Source organism: Thunnus thynnus, chromosome 8 (assembly GCF_963924715.1).
Source record: "Thunnus thynnus chromosome 8, fThuThy2.1, whole genome shotgun sequence".
Lineage (NCBI taxonomy): Eukaryota > Metazoa > Chordata > Actinopteri > Scombriformes > Scombridae > Thunnus > Thunnus thynnus.
In genome coordinates this window covers 12,033,301-12,051,598 of record NC_089524.1, presented here as the reverse complement: position 1 = coordinate 12,051,598, position 18,298 = coordinate 12,033,301, and the positions used below count along the sequence as shown (strand labels likewise).

Below are 18,298 nucleotides of genomic sequence, written 5' to 3'. Positions count from 1 at the left end.
ATTATGTTACTTATGGATGGAATTATTTTGAAAATAAATGATTCCAATTTTTTGCCGGGGACCCCCTGCAACCCTCTCAAGGACCCCTGGGGGTCCTTGGACCCCACTTTGAGAACCACTGACCTACTGTGTCTAATTCTTTCAGTTTACTTTTCCAAAGGCCCTCTGAAGTTGTTATTGAAGAGTCCAGGGGTTTTCCTAAAAGTAAAATTAGTAGGCACTATAGGCAATTGGTATTTATTGTATTGGCAGTTTGGTTGTTCTGAACATTTCATGTAAAATCACCATTTGCCTTGTATGCTAACTAAATGCAATAAAGCTTTCAAATTTCTTTTTGACATGTGCTTGGAGCTCTTACCTGGTTTTAATGGGTAATTTGCATATTCCATCCAATTATTCAAACAAATCTGAGACACAATGTGTTTTTATTGTACACGTATCCTACAGGGCATCACTTGCTTTGCCAAGAAATACAGTAATACAAAAGAACACACGTGGTAACATTTGTGTGAGGCACAAGAAACACACAAGAGACACTGCAGCAGTTTCAGACCTGCAGCTTCAGACCAGTTGTGTCTTTTGTAGAGAAGAAGCCACTTTCGTAAGCCAGGCTGTGTTTGTGCCTCTTTGCAAAGTTGTAAATACCAGTGTTAAACAAGTTTAACACTACTTGAATTTCAGCAAAAGTGGAATGTATGGTACAGGTTAATGGTAAATATATAACTTCCATTTTTTTGTCACACATTTCTCTTTTTAAACATTTTAGAGGGCATTTTTAAGCCTTTATTATAGCAACAGTCGAGAGCAGACAGGGAATGAGGGGGGGAGAGATGGGGAGGTGACATGCATCAAGCTGCTGCCAGAATCAAACCACAGATGTAGCGGTTATCTAGCATGTATCTTAACCTGTAAACTACCAGTTCACGCTTTTTTTTTTTTTTTTAACCAAGAACGTAATCCAGACTAATAACAAGAACACTCGTTGACATACAGAGATGTCCATCTGAACACAAATACCTCATAAATATGATATTGTCATCTGACATTTCCTTACTTTACAAGCCAATAAGGACCGCCTGACTGCACCATTAAACAAATGACTGCGTAACTGTTAATTATGGGGATACCAATGACTAAAAAGAATAAACAGTGTTCTTGGGTGTCATTGGGGGGAAAACCTACATATTTATTGTTTATTGTTATAATAGTAAACTCTGAACAAATCAGTATTCCTCCAGACAATTAAAACTTGGCCTCACTTGTCTGGTGGTCAAGTGCATGAGAAGACTGCACATTGAGCCCAGGTTATAGATGTGAAACAAATGATAAAAGCTAAATTATTTTTCATCATTTAGTATCCAGTAGAGGCTGGTGTGATACCATGGTCCATTTTCATCAATTTATATTATATTGGTTCATAAGGGTCATACAAACATAAAATGTTACAGCTCACACATACAAAACATGGTTTAAAAAAAAAAGACATGACATAAACCACAACATACACCTGCAAACTCCACCTGTAACAATAATTGTCTGGAGGTGAAATCTACATGCTACTGCTCTTACTTTACTTTTCTTTAGTTGGCGTTGATTAGCATGTGTAAAACTCTTCATTGAAATATTAATAGGCAACATGATCACAACAGAAATAAAGCAGAAAATAAAGTACAAGTTAAAATAATGTAAAAGCCATGCTATACAGGTAGATTTAAAAGTGTGATTTTATAATACTTGCGTATTCTGCCAGTCAAACACTGGTAATGTTAATAGCAAATGCTTGATCCAGTTTTGACTTTAGCATAGCACATTGAAGCTGTTACAAGCCATTAATGATCGAAGATGCCTTTAAGTGTGGTCAGGATCTAATGCTTTGTGTTATATGATTTTATTAGTCATAGTCTGTCCAAATTTGATTGGATTAAAATGTCAATGAGAATAGGACTCTTCCAGTTGTTGCAAAACGCACATTAAAACAATAAAAAATATCTGTATAATTTAACAAAGACAAATTTAACAAAAACACAATCAGTTTAAGCAAATAGAACAGAGTTAAGCAAGCCAGTATCAATTCTAAGTGCACTGAGTGCCATTGTTCACAGGTTAAAATGCCGACTATTGAACTTACTGAAGAACTCAGTAAGAGTAAATGATGATTTGGTAGGCTGCTCCGCCAGGCCTGCGTTCATCTTCTTTCATTCTGATGCCATTAAGGTACATTAGCATAAACTACAACAGAAAATAAGAAAAACAGGAAATACTGCAACTTAGTGTGGGTACTCGTCAAACTGCAGTACACTTCATACTTACTACATAAAAAGGTTTTGTCTAAGTGACTTTAAAACTACAAGTTATATTAAAAGCTATTGTAATACTGTACACAATACAGAATTCCTGATGAACTTCCTACCATTAACAAGTGACCTAACCTAACCTAACCATAACCTAACAGCTAAAAAAACATCAATCATTTGCAGCTGCTGAAAGTAATTGCTGTTTGCTACCTACTCTAAGACTAATGTAGGAAGAACAGGATAGCTTAAGTTTACTCACTGGCTGTTGACTCAAGCATCACATCGTCATACACATTCCTGAGGAGAAAATACATAATGAAGTTTGGCTTCAGAGAAATGCATATAATTTTGTATTCTGCTGTATATAGTGCATATTCATGTTGGTAAACCATATATTTAATTTTTCACCTCTGTCTTTATCAATTTGATTAAAGAACTGAGTTCAGCTGGAACAATAACTCTCCTCTACAGGAAATTAAAACTCATTACAACTGTAAAACTGGCCAGAGGCAACGTTACAGTCAAACTGATGCAGGAGGTAAGATGCAAAATTATCCTTACTCGGAATTTCTGCGCTTCATCATGTAGATCTTGTGGACGCCCCAAAGCCCAGCCACAGATGTGAGGATGACGAGGAAGACCAGAAAGCCAATGAGAGCTTTGTCATTGTCTGCAAAATGATAGTTATGAAAAAAAAAATATCAAAGGGGTGGCATTTATATCAAAGATTAAAATGTGCAGAAATTGACATGTATGGTTAGTCTGAATGAAATGTTTTATCTGAGCAATTTATGGCATTAATTAAGACCACACGTACAGGAAGTGCTAACACGTTCTGTCTTGGTTTTACTGGAGAGGTGTCCGTTGAAAGCAACCACCTGAAAAGACAGATCATCCCTTTAACTTAGGAATTATGGAACTCATATAAGTATGAGGAATAAACTGAACAACACTGTTAAATGAAAAGTAGGATTATACAAACCTCCACGTCGTAGGTCGTAGAGTAGCTTAGATCTTTGAATGTAAATTCACATTTGTTTCGGGATTTCTTCTCCTCAATGACATCATTATTATAACTAAGAGTTGCATTGTATTGCTCCTTAGGTCCACGGAAATCTTCCACACGACAGGTTACTTTAATCACATTATGCTCTGGAACACTTATTTTAAACATGGAAAAATCTTCTGGTACTGTAAGAGATTGAAAAAACAACATATTTTCCTTTAGATGCAACACTTTATGCTTCACAGTTTAAGTGATTGTTGAGTTTAAAATACCAGCAGTTTTAACACTGATTAAGCTCATTAATGTTACTGTGTTGATTGTCTTGGGCATCAGTATTTCCTTTAAACGATTAATTAATAACTGAATTTTGAAATGGAGTTGCGAAATTATTTTAAAACAGCTTTCAAAATTTTACTTTTTGTTATTCCATTTATCCCACACAGCTGTTATGTGTTGGCCGGAGCTGTGTTAGGAGTCTGGCTAATCAGAGTGCCTGAAACTCAGTGGGGTTGTCAGACTGTCACCGTCACAGGTTGTCATTTATCCTACTGACTGGTTGTCGAATGTGAAGAAGGTGAGTCTTAATACGAGCCTGTCAGAGGGCAGAAGCCAAAAACGGAGGAAAAGTAGAGAAGATGGAGAGAGGAAGAGGAAGGTTTGGATGTGTGTGTGTGATGTATAAAATACATTTTCTTATATAATATACAATATACTATATATTGGTATTATTATTAGTATTGATATTGCTATCAGGGAATGAGATGTTGTCTGATTATAAGTATTTATCACCATTTAATTAAAATAAGATGGGACAAGTAGTGATATAAAGTACATCATTCCTAATTATCATTATTATTATGATAAAAAGTAAGATAAATTGCATTTATAATTATGATTACTATCCTTTTCTTAAATAATAACTAAATAATTCATTACAGTAAATCTTGTGTTGAGTCAATGTCCAAAATTGACATGATTCATTTAGAAACCATATTAAGCATAATTTAATGTAGCTGTAGTTCAATACGTGATGTCAGTTTTCTCCCCAAATATTCACAGTTTCAGTGCTGTTGTTAAAACTGTTACTTTTACTGGCTCGTGGTCATCTTAACTTAATATTCAACTCTGAACATTATATAATAAATAGCCTTTTTAGCCCTTTTGAACTAAATATAACTTTATATAAGTGTTGACTGTATTATTTTCCAAAGACAGTTTGCTGTTTACTTACCTCCAGGCTTAGTTTTCTCTCTGTCTCTAGTTGGTTTGGCAACCTTCTTGTTGTTGTAGGTGGGTTGGACTTCACAGGTGTAATCGGTGTATGGTTTCAGTCCAGAAAAATGACATGTGCCTCCTGGTCGCTGTTTGTTAACTGTAGATGTAACAGTTTAGTTTTCATTAGCTGCTTTTGGTGTCTGATTTAATAACAACAGGAACATATATAGAGATGTAAAAAGACTGAACCTATAGTTAAGAAACATTTGTTGAGTTACCATTAACTGACAAGAATATAGATATCTAAATCATCAATGTGTCACTGCGACTGTAGATCACTGACTGGTCCTGCAAGGTAACACTTTTGTATACACTATGTACTACATGGCTGACAGACAGAGAATCAACTAATATCACACTTTCTAAAAACTATTTCAAATAAATAACCAGCAAATCATATGAAGTGCAACAATTTTAGCTGTAACCACAGTTTCTCATCATGTTCTTCTATGGAAAAAAGGTAATTAAACTCTTTCATCTCAATATTATTTCTGTATCATATTTAATTGATTTTATTTTTTATTAATAACTTATACCAAAGTGTGACTTGTCGTTTCATCTCAGCTTATTTACACCTATTATCCCTCAATGTACTAAAATGTGAGCACAGAAGGAAAAATGATATACTTGAGGCCAATGGAAGTTTTAAATGTCTTCATTGTATATCTCACTTGTCATATAAACTGACCAGCAAGTTCATCTGCAAGACTCCAAAATATACATTGATCTAAAATGGAAAAGATTTTTAAAATTTTACTTACGTTTTGCATGTTTCTTGTCCGATGTTGAACCCACAGGATGACAACTGCAGTCATATGAAAGCCCCTTGAGTTCGGGAAGGACCTCTTGACATTTCTGACTGGTTGTTGTCCAGTTCAACTCAATGGAGGTATCGGTTAAGATGCTTTGTGTTATTATATTAAGATCTGTTGAAACACATCACACATCTTTAACACTGAACTGAGTAATCTGGTCTTTAGTATCTTAGATTACAAGCTATCATTGCAACAACATACCACAGTCAATCTTGAACTTGATAGCAGTTTTGTTTTTAATGGTGACATCATTTTCCTTGATCTGACCAGTACAGGTGTAGTCTGTGAAAGGCTCCAGCTCAGACAAATTCTTATTGTAAGAATCTGAGGAGACAGAAGGGTGACAACATTTCTCAATCAACTAATATCTGTACCTCAGAATTTAAGATCAGTTTTAAACATTTTAGATTTAGACATTCAAAGCAAAAACCAATATTCTATTCAAAACTGATTCACAGAGCTCACAAAGCAATACCTCACCACCACCACCTAGAAAAATATGTTTTTCTACTCCTGCAAAAATTACTCCACTTTACATCTTCATCTCTTTTACACTATGAGTACAAAACAATGGAAATGCAGATTTGAATCATCATCTTTATCCATGTAAATCCATTTATAATGTTGCTGACAAACAAAGTCTCTCTACTTTCAGTCTGACCACTTACCAGAACAGATGTAATCAATGGTGAGATCAGTGCAGTTTGGAGGAAAATTTGCTTCTATTTTTGCAGGAAGTTTAGTGGGAAGAGTCAGATTTATTTCACTTGGATTTAAAAATTCAGCTGAAAAAGAGAAAAAAGCACATATATAAAACATGATGAAAGGAGGTCTACATGACATGCATTTAAAAATACAGGTAGACTGTATTATACATACCAGCACTGATGTGTTGGATGTGGTTAAAGGAAGACTTCACACACTTTTCTTGAGTGAAGGTTGTCGTCAAATTTGTGCAAATGTCATGATAACCAGGTTTGATACAGAACGTTTTATTGTCATTTGGGCATTGCACAGCTTCGATATTATTTATTTGCACAAAGCTGATGTTCCAGTCACTCTTGTAACAAAGATATCCAGGGATGCAGCTGCTAAGTTTAATGTCATCTTTAGCTGAAATACACAAGTGATGCACAAATGTCTCTCCCATTTTCATTCATTTCCAAAATTAAAAGAAAAATACAATACAACAGTATGAATTATTTTCACTCACTCATTTCCATTGTCTTCACTGTAGTTTTATTATCGCTGTGGTCACAGAGTATTTCTGTGCCAGCATGGTCAAATGTCACATCATACTTGTAGACAGTACAGGGCTTCAGGTGTCTGATATTATGTGTTGTTATGTTTGGATTGGAGCGCTGAGCAGGGTATTTGATGCCAGTCTCATTTTTGCCTTCTTCTTTAACATTTATGGTGTAGTTGTCAGGGGGAGAGTTTATGAACTTGATCTGGAAGCCAAACTTGATAGGTGTAACAGTGTAAGAACCTGTACAAACAATACACAGTAAAATCTGTTAGTAAGATGAACCACCTGCCATTTATTTTAACCTTGTTCATACAGGTGTTGAAAATCTTCCTGTCTATGCCGAGGATCATTCTGTACACTCCACTTTCAACATATTCATTGTAAAGTAAGAGAGACATACAAACATTAAAACAACATTAGACGGATTATCTTTTAAAGTGATACTCACACTGGGGAGGTGGAGGGGCTGGTGCAGGGCGTGGAGGACACATTCACATGAAATTAAAAAATACAAAAAACATTAACATTTAGTTAAACAACACAAGTAATTTAAAATACTCCCAAAGCACACTAAAGGTAAAGTATGTGCCTTTAGCTTATAGAGTTTTTGTAACCCTTTCATCCACAGTGCGAGTGTATGCACAACACAATCTTATTGCAATCCTATATAAATGAGAAAATTCCAACCTTTGGTGGTAGGAGTCACTGTGGTGTTGGACTGGGTGACTGGAGGTGAGGTCTGAGTTAGAGTGCTAATTGCCCGAGAGACTGTTTGGTTGCTGGTTGAAGTGGTTGTGGGTGTGGTCTCATTTGAGGTGTTTGCAGGATTGATACTGGCTGGAGGACGGAGATCATGGAGGTCACATTCTGGCAGAAATACTCTATTTTGCAACAGCCTTACCTGACATGAATCATAACTTCCATTTCAGGAAAATATCATGCCAAATGCAATGCTAATGTGGCAAAGCTGAGGTTAAACAACCAGATTACCAGATGCAGTAATTGAAATGGGTGTCTGAATTGAGGCGTTTGAGAAAAGGGTTGACAAAGTGAGTGACGGTGTGTGGGCAGCTGTGAGTAGGACTATAAAGCTAGAATAGTGGAAATAGCAGTTGGTTGTGTATTAGTTATAAAAAATCAAACACTTCCTTGTTTGTTTGGACCTACCCTGTAATGCAATTTCCACATTTCTGCATAATAAAGTAGCAACCAAGATGGCCAATTCAGCCCTTTCACTTTGAGTATTAAAGGTCTTGCTGCGTTTTTGGCTAATTTATTCAGCATCATAAATATATTTAAACTATACAGTGTAATGATCTATATTATCACGTTGGTCTCTCCTGGTTGAACTTCTGCTTTTGCTGTCATCTACAGTAGCATCTGTTCCCTCCCCTAATAGGCAATCTGAGATGGACACCAGAAGGAACGCTGCATTTCTTTGATTGATATCAGAGGCTCATTATATTGATGAAGGTGCAAACAAGATGCACAATATCATAGGTAGCTTAGATGCTTTATAGAGTACACTTCATACTGCCAAATATTAAACTAGATAGAGCTGATGAAGTCTCAGTTTACCAACAATGGGAAAATTGTGACCTATTCAACTTTAATGAAAATTTTTTTGGCCTGCTCGTGAAAACTATATAATAAACTCTCACATTTCATTCCATAAAACCAGAAGAACCAAATAATACCTTCCTGACAATGTCATGTTCAAATTGCCTCCTTACTATCACTACCAGTAACCTACTGTGAGGGAGAAAGCTGCTATTATCAACCTTGATGAGTGTGACTGTTTGAAATCCAAACTTTGTAAAAAATTTAATTTTGCGTTGAAATTCTCCACACTATCTTTGTTTGAGTGAGAGATTGCCCAAAAACAAAAATAAATACATGTAGATATTATACAAACTAAATTCTCGGATCCTTGAATCACGTAATTCAAATTATCCAAACTAAACATTCAAAACACATCAACATGATAAGAAACATTGATCAAGTTTTTTTTTTGTCCCCATACACGGAAACTGCAATGAGATATTCTATTGTTGTAATGTTTCCTCTTTCTTACAGTATATCTTGACAAAGAGAATGAACAGAGCAAATCTCATCATCGGTGCAGAAATCAGAAATCTGACTTTGTTCATAACTTGCTTTGTAGGCATTCAGACAAATTAGACAGAAAGCAAAAACATGAATATATTTCATTATCATGAATGAATACAGAATGAAGCAATATGACTAAATATAATGTGCAGAAACATTATGTGCTGTATGATCACTGGGACCATCCCATAATTTGAAGGTCAAAGTTTAACTGGTTAAATTAGGACAGAAAGAAATTGGGAAAATTCCAAGAAATAAATTAAGATTTGAAAAGATCTTTTCTTTGCACTATATGAACATCACACTACTTCATGCATCGGCACTGAATGTTACTAGTGAATGAAAATAGCTATTGCAAATTAGTTGCATAAATGTAGGTCTTGAATAGTACTTAACAAAGCTTTCTTTTCAAACTAAATTGCAAATTACATGTTTAATATATATAATTCAATATAGTTTTGATCTGTTTACCATGTAGTTATCTGGTCAGGCCACCTTAAGTTCGGAACCACTGGACTAAACTAGCTGTAGCGATCTGCTATCACTACCACGGGATGACCCATCACACACACACACACACACAGCCAACTGTAAATAAAGTAGCTGAAACTTGCTCCAGCAGCTACAACAGTAACATGCTGCTTACACACTGATGCTTCAGTATTAATAATCTAATGATGTCATATATAAAAATATATCAGTCAGAGAGATGAAATGAGTACTTTTACTTTGATACTTTAAGTATCTTTTGCTGCTAATATTTAAGTACTTTTACTTACATAGGATTTTTCGTGCAGGGCCTTTACTTGTAATGGAGACTTTCTACATTGCTGAATTGGTACTTTTGCCTACTTAAATATACTTTACATTTCATGGCAATAATTCAACATAATTTTGACCTGTTGATTCTGTAGCCAGTCTTTGTTTAGCTTGTTGAGGATAGGAACTGTTTTTGGTATGAGGCAGCTGTTCATATGAATATCCAGGTAATTACAATTTAGACCCCCAAATACAACACTCTAAATCTATATTATTCAATTTAAATGTCAAACAAACTTTAAGAAGAGTGTGAAAACATATTTCTGTGACTCAGAGCACACTGTTTCCATCTGACAACAGCGTGATCATTTCATGACATTTTGCGGTACATGCTGGCTTTGGCATTGCTGTGGTAATGAAGAGATGAAATAGCATAAAGCAAAAAGTGAGTGGATTAATTGAGTGTGACGGGGCGCCCGTGAACGCTCCGTCATGCCCTAACCGGCGTGCGTTTCTCTCTCTCTTGGCCGGAGAGAGAGCGCCGGTGCCGGGAGCGCGCAGCGCTCCCACTGTTCCTGCGGAGCCATGCTCCGGTTAAAACTGTTCTTTGCAGGCCCGCACTTGTGTCCCGCGGTCCTACACTCCCACAAACTTTTCCCCACTGTCCGAACTCTTTTCTGCACACTCGGCGCTGACGCGACACACACACATATACACTTACCTGCTGCTGCTGCTGCCTCTGGTTGCCTCTAGGCATGGGCCAAACTGAGGCACTTCCTGGACACCCCATAAATAACGCTTGGTGGCGCGCTTAGGAGGGTCATGTGACCGTGGACTATACCATCAACATCGTATGGACTGATATTTTATGGTTTATTTTGGTTTGGGGGTATTTGGCCATAGCTATATGAAGGGCGATTAGTGCCATTTTTCCTTTGTGCGAAATATATCATTGATTTTGAATTTATGTTTGTTGGGATGTCAAATTTGAACGTAGGACACTATAATTTGTTAATTGGTTTGCCCGGGGGAGGGGCTAAGAATATATAAGGAGAGCTCTGCTCATTTAGGGTTGGTTGGGTTTTTGGTTGTGGCCGAGTAACAATGTGGGTGACGAGCTGCCAGTGTGAAACATGTCGTGTAAATACTTTTTTTTGTTATTGGGTTTTTTCCACTCCTGCACTGTAAATATTTTTGCCACTCTTGTTTGGGGAACTTGGTGTGAATAAAAAATCACCACGCTGAAGTTTCTCGTCGTCTGAGCCATCATTGAAAGCGAACCCGCGACATTTGGTGTCAGAAGTGGGATGGCCAGTCGACGGGGGCGCATCCGGTCCTCTGGAAAACGGACTGGACTGCGCTCACATAAGCAAGAAGTGGCTCATGACGAAGCGGCAGATGAGGGAGCCTGGGCCACAGAGGAAGAGGACGGAGGGGGAGCTGCTGCTCCAGCCCTGCAGGCAGCTCCGGGAACTCCAAGTGCCGGAGAGGAGCTGCTGGCCGTCATGAGGACCTTCCTGGAGGGACAGCAGAGAAGAGAGGAGGGGTTTCTGGCAGAGCTCAGAGGACTACGGGCTTCGATGCCAACCCTGCAACTAGGACAGCCGGTGGCAGAGCAGAGGCTGGTAGCACCTAGCCCAGCGCCCGCCAGAGCCACATCGCCATCTGAGGAGTCGACAATGAGCCTAAGGCTGGACTTACCAACACCAGCCCCTCGGCCACGCCGCAGTTCACCTATGGAGGGATCAAGGGACAGGGTGAGCATCGGAGCGGAATCCCCTAGGCCTGAGAGCAGACCCTATGGCGACCCCAAGATCCCACAGTACCTGGCAGGAGAGGACATTGAAAATTACCTGCTTCGCTTCGAGCACATTGCCAGAACATGGAGCTGGCCAGAGTGTGAGTGGGCATGTCACCTGGTGCGTCTACTCACCGGAAAGGCTCTTGAGGCCTACACGGCTATGGACGAGGAGAGGGCTCACTCTTACCCGGACCTGAAGGCGGCGCTCCTGACCAAGTTTGACATCTCGCCGGAGACGTATCGTCAGCAGTTCCGGTCCATGGCGTTGCCATCCGGGGAGAACCCAGCAGAGACCTACCACCGCTTAAAGGGTCTCTACCGATGATGGATTTGTCCGGTGCAGCACACCAAGGAGCAGATCGGCGAGCAGATCATTTTGGAGCAGCTTCTACGTGTCTTTCCTGCAGACATCCGCACCTGGGTGAAGGAGCACAAGCCCACAGATGGACTAGCTGCGGCCAAGCTAGCGCAACAGTACATCAACGCACGAAGAGGAGGCCCAGCTCCATACCAAGGTGGTCCCGGTCGTCAGCCTTCTTCCCAGCCCAGACCAGCAGCCAGAGCCAACCCACATCTGCCAGGAGAACTCCGCTCTGCACTCAGCCAGCACACTTCCAGTAAGGAGCTCATCTGCTTTTACTGTCAGCAGGCAGGCCACAAAGCTTCTCTATGTCCCATCAGAAAAGCTAAACTGAGTGGTGCATGCTACACTCCCCGCGCTGAGGATGGAAGGGCTGTGGGAAGGCGTCAGCGTTTTAAAGACATTACCATCAATGGTGAACCTGTGACTGCTCTGGTTGACTCGGGTAGCTTTCTGACGCTGGTCCGTAGGGATTTAGTGCCAACGGGCATTGTGGACTATAGCAGACAGGAGGACATTTTGTGCGTGCACGGGGACAGCCATTCCTACCCTACTGCTGAACTGACTGTGGTCGTGGATGAGCAACCCTATTTGATGACTGTGGGGGTGGTGGAAAAGCTGCCGGTAGCTGCCATACTGGGATGGGACTTACCGGTGCTACTTGATGTGCTGCTGGATGTGGAGGCCAAAGACAGTGACGGGGTTAAGGGTTTGTCAGGTCAGGTGATCACCCGCGCCCAGGCCAGAGCGGGGGTGATGTCCGACCCATGGCAGAGAAAGGGACCAGATCCAGAACCCTTTTCAACCCTGGACAGCAGTTTGTTTGAGGCGGGCACAAAGGGCCCGAGGAAGTCTCGCCGCCAGCGGTGTTTTGAAAAGGGGCTTAAAACCAGGCAGCCAGACTGTAAAGAGGGACTAACAAAGGACATATGGAAGGTGCCTGGGGACATCGGGGCCTTGCAAAGGGAGGATGGGACTCTTAAGCTATTGTTCACCAAAGCAGTTGGGGGGCTGGATATGGCAAAGGAGGGAAAAGAATGTTTTGTCATTGACAAGGATGTCCTGTATGCACTGGCTGACGGGGTCAAGCGTCTTGTGGTTCCTGGGTCATGTCGACCAATGATAATGCACCTGGCACACACCCTGCCTTGGGCTGGTCATCTTGGTCGCAACAAAACCTATCTGCGCATAGCCTCCAGACTCTATTGGCCCTCCATGTATACAGATGTCCAAACTTTCTGCAGAACCTGTCCCACCTGCCAGAAAACCTGCTATGTCTGCCAATCAGACCGTGCCCACCTCCAGCCTCTGCCCATTATCTCCACCCCTTTTAGGCGTATAGCCATGGACATTGTTGGCCCGTTGGTGCAAAGCAGTAGAGGGCATCAGTACATTCTGGTGGTCTGCGATTATGCCACAAGGTTTCCTGAAGCCTTTCCCTTGTGCACTGTCACTGCCCATGCTGTGCTGTGGTGTCTTGTCCAGCTGTTCTCCAGGGTTGGTGTTCCGGACGAGATCATAACAGACCAGGGGACAAACTTCACCTCCAGGCTCCTGCAGCTCTTCCATCGACAGTTGGGCATTGCAGCGATCAAGACCACCCCATACCACCCGCAGACTGATGGGTTGGTCGAACGGTTCAACCAAACCCTGAAGAAGATGCTGCAGAAGTTCATCGCCGACACTGGACGGGACTGGGTCCAGTGGTTGCCCTTCCTGCTGTTTGCCTACAGGGAAGTCCCTCAAGCTTCCACTGGTTTCTCCCCGTTTGAGCTACTGTACGGCTGGGATGTCCAGGGGCCACTGGATCTGCTGCTAAAGACCTGGGAGGCTCCTGCAACCAGCGCCAGCGATCGTAGTGTGGTCCAGTTTGTGTTGGAGATGAGAGACCGGCTGGCAAAGTACCAAGACGAGGCTGAGGTCAACCTACGTGAGGCCTGGCAGATCCAGAAGGCATGGTATGACCGACAGGCCAGGCACAGAGAGTTTCAGCCTGGACAGAAGGTCCTGCTCCTCCTGCCAACCTCCAACAGCAAATTACTGGCTAAGTGGCAGGGCCCATACACAGTCCTCAGGAAGATGGGCCCTGTGACCTACAAGATCCACCACCCGGACAAGAAAAAGGCAAAGCAGATCTACCACGTCAACCTATTGAAGGAGTGGAAGGAGGCTCCAGTTCAGGTTCCCGTGGCATCCCTGTTGGTGACGGAGGTGGGCAGCAAAGGGGAGGAGGAATCTACCCTAGCTGACCTCAAACAGTCTTCTGAACCTGCTCTCGACCATCTCTCTGTCAGCCAGTGCAGCCAGCTGAGCCAGGTGTTCCAGCGAGTCTCCAAGCTGTTTGCTGCTAACCCAGGGAAGACTTGCCTGGTGGAGCACGTCATCCACCTGAAAGACAGGGGGCCGGTTCGCCAGAGGTCCTATCGAGTGCCCCAACACCTGGTGGCAAAGCTCCTGAAGGAGGTGGAGGAGATGCAGCATCTGGGGGTAATCGAGCCATCGCAGTCTGAGTGGTGCAGCCCGATAGTCATCATGGTGAAGAAGGACGGCTCACTCCGCATCTGCATCGACTTCAGGAAGCTCAACGCAATGTCGGAGTTCGATGCCTACCCAATGCCCCGGATTGACGATCTACTGGAGAAGATTGGCCGGGCCAGGTTCATCACCACCCTGGACCTCTGCAAGGGCTACTGGCAGGTACCCCTAGAAGCATCCAGTCGCCCCTACACTGCTTTCCAGACACCGGCCGGCCTCTTCCAGTTCACCGTGATGCCCTTCGGCCTCCATGGTGCACCTGCCACTTTCCAGAGACTGATGGACCGCGTCCTGCAGGGGTGCGAGGACTGCAGTGCTGCTTACCTGGATGATGTGGTCATCTTCAGTGACACCTGGGAGCAGCACCTGTGTCATCTGGAGCGAGTCCTCGGCCAGATCCAGCAGGCGGGTCTGACACTGAATCCTGCCAAGTGTCAGTGGGCCAAGGAGGAGGCTAAGTACCTGGGCTACCGGCTGGGACAAGGCGAGGTCCGACCACAGGTGGACAAGGTCGAGGCCATCCGCGGCTGCCCATGCCCACGCACGAAGAAGGAGGTGAGGTCCTTCTTGGGCTTGGCTGGCTGGTACAGGAGATTTGTCCCGCAGTTCGCCACCATCGCTGCTCCTCTGACAGCTCTGACAGCGAAGGACCAGAGGAACCCGGTTGCCTGGAATGAGGACTGCGAGACCGCATTCCAAACCCTCAAGGCCTGCTTGTGCTCTTCTCCAGTGCTGAGGAGTCCCAACTTCAGCCAGCGGTTCTTGATCCAGACTGATGCTTCTGCCGTGGGACTGGGGGCAGTCCTGACCCAGGGTGATCCTGGGGAAGAACAACCGGTGCTTTACCTGAGCTGCAAGCTGCTGCCCCGTGAAACCAGGTACTCCACTGTGGAGAAGGAGGGCCTGGCCATAAAATGGGCCCTGGAGAGTCTGAGATACTACCTGCTGGGGAGGGAATTTGACTTGGAGACCGACCATCGCGCTCTGACCTGGATGAACTCCATGAAAGATCATAACAGCCGTCTCACTCGCTGGTACCTCTCCCTCCAGCCTTTCCAGTTTCAGATCAGACTTCGAGCTGGCAAGACCAATGTGGTGGCAGATTATCTCTCCAGGTTGCCGCACATCACCAACCTCGGGGAGGAGGGGGATAATGTGACGGGGCGCCCGTGAACACTCCGTCATGCCCTAACCGGTGTGCATTTCTCTCTCTCTTGGCCGGAGAGAGAGCGCCGGTGCCGGGAGCGCACAGCGCGCAGCGCTCCCACTGTTCCTGCGGAGCCATGCTCCGGTTAAAACTGTGACACTTGTGTCCCGCGGTCCTGCACTCCCACAAACTTTTCCCCACTGTCCAAACTCTTTTCTGCACGCTAGGCGTTCGAGGGTGCACACTCGGCGCTGACACGACACACACACACACATATACACTTACCTGCTGCTGCTGCTGCCTCTGGTTGCCTCCAGGCATGGGCCAAACTGAGGCACTTCCTGGACACCCCATAAATAGCGCTTGGTGGCGCGCTTAGGAGGGTCATGTGACCGTTGGGGGTATTTGGCCATAGCTATATGAAGGGTGATTAGTGCCATTTTTCCTTTATGCGAAATATATCATTGATTTTGAATTTATATTTGTTGGGATGTCAAATTTGAACGTAGGACACTATAATTTGTTAATTGGTTTGCCCGGGGGAGGGACTAAGAATATATAAGGGGGAGCTCTGCTCATTTAGGGTTGGTTGGGTTTTTGGTCGTGGCCGAGTAACAATGTGGGTGACGAGCTGCCAGTGTGAAACATGTCGTGTAAATACTTTTTTTTGTTATTGGGTTTTTTCCACTCCTGCACTGTAAATATTTTTGCCACTCTTGTTTGGGGAACTTGGTGTGAATAAAAAATCACCACGCTGAAGTTTCTCGTCGTCTGAGCCATCATTGAAAGCGAACCCGCGACATTGAGTAATTAGAATGCAAATTATAAACATCACAAATACAATTAAATGTAATATATTAGGTAACATTTTAACATGGAATTACGAAACAGAAAAGTATAAAGCATTATTGCATTTGCCTGTTTTATTAAACCTGTTTGGGTGTATAAAGCACAGGACTTAATTGGATGATTTCAGTCATGGTCATAAAACCCCCAAAATCTTGTAGGTAACACAAAATTCTTGCACTCGAGAAAAGTTTTTTGGGCAGGTGCATTGGATCATAAACTGTGACCAAAAAATCAATCATCAACATTTCCTGATGAAGGTCTGAGGGCCGATACATTAAAAAAAAAAAAAAAAAAATTTTAAGTTTAACAATGTTCAATAACAGAATGTTGATGATGATGATGATGATGATAATAATAATAATAATAATAATAATAATAATAATAATAATAATAATACAGTACAGGGGGTGTAGCTCAAATTGCTTTACAATAGAGTGAAGAAATAAGAAAATAAAGAAGTGTAAATACTGCGCGATAAAACCAATCAATCAAATGAATAGCAAACAAAAGAGGCAGCTAATAGCAAGAACAAGTATGCTTAGAACAATAGAATATGTGAACGATAGAAATAAAACAAAGGAAATCATATGAACAATAAAATATGTAAAAGATAAGAACAAAATATAGAAGAGTGACAGTTAGTTAAAAGCAGTGCTGAGTAAATAAGTTTTCAATCGTCATTTAAAAAATTTCACAGAGTTTGCATCTCTTATATCCTTTGGCAGGGAATTACATAGTTTTGGTGCAAAGTTAAAAAAAGCTGAGCTGTGGATTTTCTTATTTGTTTGATAGTGTGTATTTTTTTTTAAAAACGGCAGCAGAGAATCTAAGAAGCCTTGAAGGATTATAAAACAACAAAGAATTAGTAATGTCGGCTGATCCCAAACCATTAAGAGTCTTGTAAACAAGTAAAAGAACTTTAAAATCAATCCTGAAAGACACTGGGAGCCAGCACAGGTTAGCATAAACTGGGGTGATATGTTCTCTCTTTCTTGTTCTAGTTAAAAGCCCGGCAGCAGAGTTCTGATTTAACTGACGTTTATCAATGGATTGTTTTGGAGGACCGGTCAAAAGAGCATTACAGTCAATCTACTTGAAATAAACTCATGAACAAGTTTTTTGGCATCTTGTTGAGATAGGAACAGCCATTCCTTTAGTGCATTTATTAAAGGCTGGTGAGTCTTCAACAGTTACCAAGGTCTACATCGATTGCATTTCTTACAAAGTGAGAGAAATTCAAATACTAAACACCAAAATAAATATGCTTTATATATTGTAAATATGTAATGATAAAACAGATACTCTGTTGAACAAATATGTTCCCATTGTGGATTTGGGAGAACAAGAAAATGCAATTAAATAAAAAGCATTAATGTGTATGAATAATTTTAGAGACACTTTTACAACACCTTAGAAGAATACAAAAGGCATGTGTTCTGTTACTAATACTACTTTATCTATCTTATCTTTCAGCACCTTATATTTTATTTGAAATAATAAATAAGGTTACTTACAGTCAGCCACACCAATGATCCCAGCACAGAGCAGCAGGATCTTGATAATACAGGGACCTGCCATATCTAGGACTTACAGTGTGTGAATGTATGTTTGGGTGGGGGACCCAGATCATCAAGAGCACCAGGTTGAGCAACATGCACACAACCGCAATGGTCATCTATATAAAGGAAGTCATGTGACAACATTTCCCCTTTCAAGATGACACAGCAATCGTCCCACATTTATTTAAAAAAATTATTCACTTTACAACTATGGGAAGTTAATTCTCACAGTGAAGTCGCCTTTTCAATACCAGAACAAACAAAGCCAGGGGTACTTCTACTGCATCCTTGTCATTTTTTCCATTTCTTTTAAATGTTAAAACAAAATGTTTTTTAGGATTTACTTTAAAAAAGAACATATAGACCTACAGTATAACTCCTAAAAAGCTCTGAACACACTGCCTGACCAAAAGTACGTGGACAACTAAACATTTTCTCCACATGTGATAGTGACCAATGATTGTGATACCATGGACATTAATCTGCTGCTATAACAGCCTCCACACCTCTGGTTTAAGTCTTCCCATCAGATTTTGAAA

At 41.7% G+C, this 18,298-nt stretch overlaps 2 protein-coding genes across 2 annotated transcripts; one reads left to right on the top strand and one right to left on the bottom strand.

The window, feature by feature from the left end:
- Nucleotides 1-951: 951 nt before the first annotated feature.
- On the bottom strand, nt 952-17,827 carry LOC137187559 (receptor-type tyrosine-protein phosphatase C-like). The gene is made up of 13 exons (XM_067596533.1): nt 17,715-17,827; nt 7,088-7,105; nt 6,604-6,879; nt 6,270-6,503; nt 6,059-6,175; nt 5,592-5,714; nt 5,337-5,501; nt 4,532-4,672; nt 3,277-3,485; nt 3,112-3,172; nt 2,856-2,964; nt 2,554-2,591; nt 952-2,229 (listed from the first exon to the last, which is right to left on the bottom strand). The coding sequence occupies exons 1-13, from the start codon at nt 17,776-17,778 to the stop codon at nt 2,210-2,212; spliced, it is 1,575 nt and encodes a 524-aa protein (XP_067452634.1). The 5' UTR covers nt 17,779-17,827; the 3' UTR covers nt 952-2,209.
- On the top strand, nt 10,230-15,377 carry LOC137188488 (uncharacterized). The gene is given in 1 exon segment (XM_067598144.1): nt 10,230-15,377. A coding segment is annotated over 1 exon segment (4,563 nt). The 5' UTR covers nt 10,230-10,814.
- Nucleotides 17,828-18,298: the final 471 nt, after the last annotated feature.